This window comes from Crassostrea angulata, chromosome 4 (genome assembly GCF_025612915.1).
Source record: "Crassostrea angulata isolate pt1a10 chromosome 4, ASM2561291v2, whole genome shotgun sequence".
Classification (NCBI taxonomy): domain Eukaryota; kingdom Metazoa; phylum Mollusca; class Bivalvia; order Ostreida; family Ostreidae; genus Magallana; species Magallana angulata.
The window spans coordinates 50,103,693-50,112,250 of record NC_069114.1 but is presented as its reverse complement, the minus strand read 5'-3'; the positions used below and the strand labels follow the sequence as shown (position 1 = coordinate 50,112,250).

The window sequence follows — 8,558 nt, the reverse complement described above, 5'->3', positions numbered from 1 at the left end:
TTTTCAAAAAAACGAAGGAGAAAGCTGCATAGCTTTGTAAATTCAGAGAATGAATAAATGTATCAAACTCCAATCAATATGCATTCAGTATAAAAACAGGTCACATTTTTATTAAAAGCAAATAAAAGGTTAACCTTATCAAAGTACGATGAAGAAGGAAAATGAGCCAGCTATTTTTACGACAGGCTTAGGCCCAGATTTAAAAAAGACACATAAATTATGGATCAGTCATTGATTTCCAATTATAATTTATTGTATAGTGTATTAGTGTATTAACATTATTATCTCAAAATAAATACATAAAGACACGTTTTCTACCTGTTGTTAGTGGAGACAAACGATCTCCCAAGGTACGCCCCAAACACTCGACTAAATGTTGGAGTTCAAGAGCTATAGCATAGCTGATGTGTTATATTGTCTTGTACAGTATTGCCGATTTTCCTCTTTCTTCGCTTTCCTTTTTTGGTCATAATTTCTCAAATAGATCTTTTTTTACGAATTCTTTTATTTTTTTTTTTTTTGGGGGGGGGGGGGGGTGGAGGGGATAACATTCATTTCACATTTTACCAATACTTTTTTACCAATATTTTGTTAAAAATCTTGTGTTAACTCAAATCATACAATAGTTATTCTAAAATGTCAAAAGTTCCCTTTTAAGTATTTGATAATAATCATTGATTTTTTTAAGTTTTATACAAGTATTTGGGGTGGGCGTTGTGAGACCTTTTTTTGTTTATATTTTTTAATTACATATTTAGTTGATTTTGATATCGATGAGTTTTAAGCATATACAGGGCACACAAATCTTCGTCATGTAAACAAGGCTCGGGCCCTGTTTTTGTTAACAAAGGTTCAATATACCAGTAAAAATCTTTTTCAAGATGATTTTTCGACATTCTTATTCATTTTAAGCATAAATAAACAGTTCCTAACGATCAACACATTCATTTTAGGTCTAAAACTGGAATTTTCACTTCAACATTCAAAATGTAAACAAACGCTTTGTTTACGTAGCGATGAATTGTAAGCTCTGTAACTCGCTTGTAACTCAACAAATGACATTCAAATTTGGGTTGCCTATCAAAAATGCCTTAATAAAAAAAAATTGAATAAAATCGTGACCATGCCCCTTGAAAGGTTTTTATTCGGCCTGATTTTGTTCACAGTCACGTTAATTTAAATAAACCCAATAGGGGAGTTTTAACTACTAAATTGTTAACGATATCATATCAAGAGAACGGCATTTAAAACTGAGATAAAATTAAAATGTATATTAGGTCGAAAGTAGTATTGCTTACAAAAACATTGTCATCAACCCATTTTCTATGATTTTCTTGATAAGGCTGATGGCGCCATCTCTCTACCGAGTTCCTTTCTTTTCATAACTTCTAACTTTATGTCGGCAAGAAATGCCGAGAGTCTGATTTTTATGTTGGCTGTATGTATTACAGTTTTAAATGATTCTTTTTTAGGTTAAAGACGCCGTTTGTTAAGTCTTTTTATTTTCATTGAGTCGAGAGGCTCGCAAAACCGCATGCTTCCGAACTGAACGGGTACAAATATGCCATAAATCAGGGCGTCATGTGAATGTTGCAAACAAGTCGTAAATTAGGACGTCATGCGGTTGTCGCAATATAAAACTTCCTGTAAAGTTCTTTCTTAGGATGACACGTTTCGTTTTAATAAAGTTGCTCATTCAATTAATAAAAAATCATATCAAAGTTGTAAAAATACTACTTTAAAACAGTTATAATTGATCGTTGAAAGTGCGATTAATAACTAAATAGTATCTTTATGTAACACAATTATTCCAAATTGGTGAATAAAGTTAATGTGTAAAAACGAGTTAAACATCTATTGCTTCTCTAACATAAAAGTACAACGGGTAAATTGTGAAGTGGTAGTGTCAGATAAGGGTGAACATTTTAAAAATCTTAACAATGAAATTAAATAAACTGTTTCATTCATACATCTATTTCATCTTCTGTCGACGTAACATTTATCTCCTCATTGTCTGAAATTTCTGAATCCTCTATATCGATGGTTTGTTGAAACAGTTTTTCGTCGGGATCGTGATGCTGACGTATGGAAGAAGCGGAAGACACTGGAGTCTGTTCACAAAGCCCTTCCATGCCGTCGAAAGAAGTCTTATTCTCGTCCAAAGACCGTAATCTTTCGTGGATGCGTTTATGTCGCTCCAAGTTACTTTTGTGACTAGTGGCATAATCACAATGGGGGCAAGAAAAGTCCTTCTGGCCACTGTGAACCGATAGATGGCGCTTCAGTAAAGCTTTCCGGCAAAATCGACGTCCGCAGTAGGGACAGGAGTAGCCATTGTGATGAAATATCATGATGTGTTCCCTTAGCGACGCCTTTGTTCCAAACGTTACCCCGCAACACTCCAGCACTTTGTCACATGTTTGATGCATGGTAGATATGTGGCGTTTAAGGTTGTTTCGTCGGTCTGTGACGTAACGACAATGAGGACAGGGGAAGAGTTTCCCTCGGAACGTGTTGCAGACAAGCATCGCCAGCTCTAGATAGTTTCTATTTATGATAGGCGTTTTCACTTTTGAAAGATCTGTAGGAAATGTGGCCTGTGCGTTGAAAGCCTGTAGTTGTGTCATGCTGAATTGTTTAAGTTCACCTGCATTTCCACTTTGAAAAGCCGGATAAAACGCGCCTGGGTATTGTAGAAACGAGGCAGGTACGGGCATTCTGTTAAATCCCGGTACGGAAGAGATTGTCAGACTGTTGGAGGTGGTGGAAGATTCGGCTGAGGTCGGGTTCGGAGTTCTCTGTGAGGAGGAAGTGATGGTTGCACTAGGAGCGGAAGGTCGACCGGTCAGGGAACGAGCTGTGTGTGGTCTGTTGATGTGGGAGGAGTGTGCCTGGGGTGGCTGAAGGCTTCTCCCGGGGGTAGAGGGGAACACAAACTGTCCTCCAACCATATGAACATCAGCGTGACTATAAATAGATACAGAGATTAAAGTTTATTGGATGAATCTCAGCACATTATATGATTAAATACAGTAATTTCGTTGATTTTATAATTATATTGCCAATTCTTTCATTCAATATAACAAACATTTTTTTTCTTATTGAATTATTCTTTTTTAAAAAAACCGAGAAATACCACTATTTATTTCAAACACGTTTTAAAAGAACATTACGAAATAAAGAAAGTCATTAACTCATCACGATTACATGACGCAAACCGCGTGTTGTTTCCAGAAACTCTTTATTATTGCCCAATAAACTTCTTAGTCGAGAGACCACTGCCGAGAAAAAGAGTTTTATTGATAGTAATTGTCGGAAATCAATCTGAATGTCGTAAAGTTTCCTCTGTGTTGTAATTGAGCGATGTTAAGGAGAATCTCCTCTCAATATGATGATAATAATGCTATAATTAACATCTTATAGAATCCTGACAGTCATTTTGTTATCAGCCATAGACTATACACCTTGGTCTCGTGGGGCCAAATCAAATTGGTAAATATTTGAATAGGAAAATGATTTAAACCGTCTGTAGTGACAGTTATATTAGTGATTAACATTTATTATTCTTAACTGTTATTTAATTAATCTTTTAAAAGTCTTTAGACATTCTAAGCGGGTTTTGATAATGATTCTATGATTTGTATTGTATTTCAAAAGCATTTTTTGATTTCAAAAAATCAGTCGATTTCAGATAGTTACAGAAAATTATATTAGAATTTTACAATATCGATATCGGGCAGGGCTTTACAAAGAAGATAAGTGATGAGCTTATAATCTATATTTCCCTAACTTTTTACTTAAGATATGAACGTCTCGATGCAAATGACATTTAAAAATACGTTGATTGCAACCAAATTCAAAGAAGCCCCTTTTTTAAATCGCAAGAAATCATTTTTATGTAGATGATGCTAAAATGCTACGTAGACTTGGCCGAGAACCTTACCTTTAACATGTAGTAAGCAGAGGATAGATATGAAAAAAGACTAGAATCCTTGGATTTGTCTGATAAAAGAAAGTTTGGGTAAGGACGACTGGATGATATTTACAATGACACATATTGTGAGGAAGACTTTGATCGGTGACTGTATGATTTGGGCAATGTCTGAAGAAGTACATATATAAGCCATAAACGGCAGAGAGAATAAAATCATGGCGGCTCTCCCGTGGTGCGTCTCTATCAACGAACTGGTCACAGATGGCGACAGTAAATTAATTTTCATTCGAGCTGTAAACAAAATATTAAGCGGTTTCGCCTTTACGATATTTCTACAATTTTGAGAGCAATAAAGAAAAAATTACGATCTCCCTCCCTGAAATGAATCTTTTCTGTGACGTCACGAAATTCAACGTCTCGTGATGTCCCGTGGAGACGTGGTTTTTATCGAGATGTTGCTCCGGCTGCTTCCATTGAAGTCCTTTTAATTGAAATATCGTAAAATGGCGTTCGTCTTTGTCGTATTTATCACTGGGATAATACTTCGCCAGGTCCATCAGTTGTAAAATAAGTTACTTATATCTCCTTTTGATATATTTGGAACGTCAAAAGGAATTTCAGAAGTATTGTACATTAATCAACTCTGCAGTTTTTGTAAAATATGGCTTGGACGCTTTCTGTTCTTGAACTCCAAGATACGTCAAATCTAAAATGTCGTTTCTGTGATGATCAGACTGCGCTGTAGGGGTAAGGAGAAAAACTCTATCACACACACTCATAAACAATTTGTCGAGCAATTCAGAGAGTAAAGCGATACTCTGTAATGTAAATATTATTCAAACTACTTTATACTAAAATCAAGGGGTTCTTTTCTGAATATTAAGATTCCACAATGGGTTGAATTATCTAATAGAAAGGGGGCGTGTCACGTTTCACGTTCTCAGCGGTCCCCCGGCCAGACAGGTGCGCTCTCAGAGAGGTCATCAAGATGGAGACCAACCGTATACCCAGATTACTGTCTTTCTTTGAAAATATTTTTTTTATATTTCATCAATATACGAGTTGAAAAATGTTATATCTAGTTTTTGTTATCAAAAACTGTAGATTTCATGTATTTTCAAAGAGCTCACTTATAAAGTTGTTTTTATAAGTAGCATGAAAGCATACTACATTTCTGTACGAAATGTTTGATATTGATATTGGCCGAAAAACAAAAAGCATTTTGTGTACAATGTATATACATATGTGTTTTGACGTGGTTTGTGAACAATGTTACAAGAGGCCATGAGGGAAAAATATAGCAGTGTCAAACAGGAATAAAACAGGAGAGCAAGTTTGTCGTCTTAAAGGGGGCTCAAATAATCAATGTTGCTCAAAACACTATGGTATTTGTTATCATTTAACATCGTTTGTTTATTCTCTCCAACCATATATACAGCGCTACACGAGATACAAAAGACGCTTTAAACGCCTTGAACAACAATGGCAAAATTGAAACCTATGATTTTATTTTATAATATAAATGTTTAAATGCCATCTTCAATAATAAGTTGAACCCTTAGTGGTTGAATTACGAATATAAGATAATTTGAACCTCATGTATAAATATACTTGTATGCACGCACACACACTAGCACAAAAAAAGAGTTGAAGGTACAAGAAGAATTAATTGTTAAATTAATACTTGAATTTAAGTTTCCTATATTTGCTACATACCAATACCATGGCACCAACAATTCTTTTCATAAAGAAGATAAAGCCCCTTATTTAATATAAAAGTGAGACGGTCGAAAAAAAAATTTACAATTTATATCATTTATTTATTTTCGTAGGATATTGATGTAGTAGTGATCTAAATTCTAAATAACATTACCAAAATATTTTTCTTACAGGGCGACTCTTTCACGAATTCTTAAAATGATCTACCAGATTCTTTATAAACTGGTTCTTTGGTCATTGCGTTATTATGGAATCACAAAACAAAGAATAAGATGAGAATCTCTCTCTCTGAATCAGAAATACAAGATTTGTCTTTTGGCATTGGCTTCTACACAGTTTGTATTTATATAACATTATCTAGTTAGAATATATTTTTGAACGATCTTGACTTTTTTAGCTGTACAAATGATACTAAAATACTTTAGGATTGTCTTCAACAACTAATTGTTTTAGTACACATCTGTGAAATTATATAATATTTAATGGGGAGGGGTGGATTACAGAGTGCGTAATTGATAGCAATTACCGTTTGAATATTTGTTATTTGTTTATCAGATATCAAGCATATTGATTGACAAATTGCATAAGTAACTTTTTGTTCATATAAAAGTCAGGAAAGTCTTGTTAATTTTTAATGACTGAGTAAAGTTTTATTTTTCTCTTTATTTTATCTATGAACCCTGTTTTATTTACATTATCTGTTTCAGTTTTAATTCTTATACGAATTCTATTTTAAGAATCGTACACAAAATTTTAACCATTCTTTAATATTGATGTATGATTATATGTAAGAAATGCCCATTAATATTTCCTGCTTTGTAATTTTGAATACTTTAATATAAATTATTTAAATATACAGAATATTAGGTTTTGTGAACCTAAATTCTTTTATTTAAATGTTCAATTCAAAATGTTTTGGTCAAAAAATTGAAAAGGTGAATGTGTTGACTTGTGTGTCTTCAACATATTTGTATTGATGTTGTAATACCGTTTTATGATGTAATTCATTTTTTTAAATTTTCGTTGGGAGCGTACCATGTCTTTTTTATTATCATAAATTTTTCTCAATCTCTTTTGTTGATTGTAATTTGATATTTTAATAACTTAGCTGAAAATAAATCATTGAGAAAATAATTTTTATTTGTTTTCAATATTTCCTTTAATTTAAAATGTACTTAGTGCGATGTATTTAAAAAAATGAAAAGTACAAACACCTTGATATAATGTATGAATTAATTGATTATATTGAATTCATCAAAGTAATGTAAAATAAGTTTTCCAAAAAAACAGCTTTTTAACTTATTAAATTATATTATTCTTGAATGTGGTGTTTTATCAATTTGTACAAGTTCAAATAATATACATTTTTGGGGGTTTTGTACCGTTTAGAATATTCAAAATATGTATCTGACTATACGAGTTTTTATAAAAAGTATCAAATAGTTAAAAATTGATTTATTCTGTTTCATAATTTGAATTTTCACTAATAATATTGTTATTCAGAATGTAAACTGTACACTTTAGGTATCTAATTATACCCATTTATTATACACTCATGGTTTCAAAATAGAAATTCAAGGTCATTATTTTTTAAATTTTGAAAAAAATATTTATATATTAGATTTCTCGATTGTTAACCAATTTTGAAATGTAGACACAAGTCTAAACTAAGTTTCTTTTTTATATTTTGTAGAATTTAAAATATATTTTAATATTGTAATTTCGTTATAAAAATAAGAATATACATGTACAAATCATTTCAAAACGTAAATAAGCATTCTTGATTATGATAAAGAATAAATTCCCAATATACTTACTTGAAAGGATGAGAAGGAAACATGCTGTACTATCCTGATTGCGGAACTCTTAAACAAGCTGAGAATTCAAACATTCTTTTGTAACATTAAAAATCTCTATATATGCATCGAAATCATTTGAATTGGGAGGAACATTTCCGAATCACGTGATGAAATCCACGACTGTTATTGGTTAAGACATGGGTAAACACTTTTTGTCAGTTTTAATAATTAACAAAGTTGTGGTGTGTATTACAATTAATTGTTTTCTTACTTTGATGGGTCTTTTTGAAACTTTTACCAGTCTACAGGTCCAAAAGAAAATGTTAGAAGAGACTAGACTGGTTACTTATAAACGCAGCCAGAAAACGCAGAATTGAAAGACTTGAAAAACGGAATGCGATATGGTTGCTTTGTATGGGAATCAGCGGGGTGAAATAATTGACATTTGATTAAATTAAATAAATACACCAAAGCCTGGCTTCAGTCCTTCGCTGTCTTCTATACCGCTCGGTGGTGTTCTCTGCTAAAACGGCGGGCTAATTCTCGTTTAAGGACGGGTTGAAGCAATGAGTAAATTATATCAGTTATCCCCCCACTGTGATAATTGTACCCCAATCTGAAACAGGCAGAAAAGATGCAGTGAGGAATGGGCTATGTAAGCAGGGATACGGTTGAGTCCTTATAGAACGTGTTCGTCATATGCAGGTGAATGCGAGGGAGGAGAGCCGAGAGAGACAATCTCTTTCTCGATAAAACTTTCAATTTATTAAGTTATCCGCTAATTATCCTGTGTCCTCCTGGGTTCAACCAAAGTGATCAATATCAATTTCAAAAACTGTAATTTGAAAGATATATCATTGACTTTGATTACCCATCATTCCCTGGCCCTCCCCTCACAGCACGTGACCAGTTCGAGATATGAACGCGCGTCACTATGAATATTTTATTTCTGTTATTATTTTGTGATCTAACATGTAACAATTAATCCGATCTCGGCTTTCGCACATGTCGTCGGCTATTCCTTGTTTGGGTTGACACCGCGAGGGCAGCGGGATCCTTTCGGAAAGCCTCCCCTCCCATCTGCCAAGCCCGAACAAGCGACTGTC

At 33.4% G+C, this 8,558-nt stretch overlaps 1 protein-coding gene across 2 annotated transcripts; it reads right to left on the bottom strand.

Annotated features, from left to right (window-relative positions):
* Nucleotides 1-565: 565 nt before the first annotated feature.
* Nucleotides 566-7,663, bottom strand: LOC128181558 (replication initiator 1-like). 2 transcript variants are annotated; one of them, XM_052850000.1, is made up of 2 exons: nucleotides 7,471-7,663; nucleotides 566-2,967 (listed from the first exon to the last, which is right to left on the bottom strand). In XM_052850000.1, the coding sequence occupies exons 1-2, from the start codon at nucleotides 7,491-7,493 to the stop codon at nucleotides 1,965-1,967; spliced, it is 1,026 nt and encodes a 341-aa protein (XP_052705960.1). In that variant the 5' UTR covers nucleotides 7,494-7,663; the 3' UTR covers nucleotides 566-1,964. The 2 variants fall into 2 exon arrangements, with proteins under 2 accessions (XP_052705960.1, XP_052705961.1); XM_052850001.1 differs by lacking the exon at nucleotides 7,471-7,663 and adding an exon at nucleotides 3,944-4,142.
* Nucleotides 7,664-8,558: the final 895 nt, after the last annotated feature.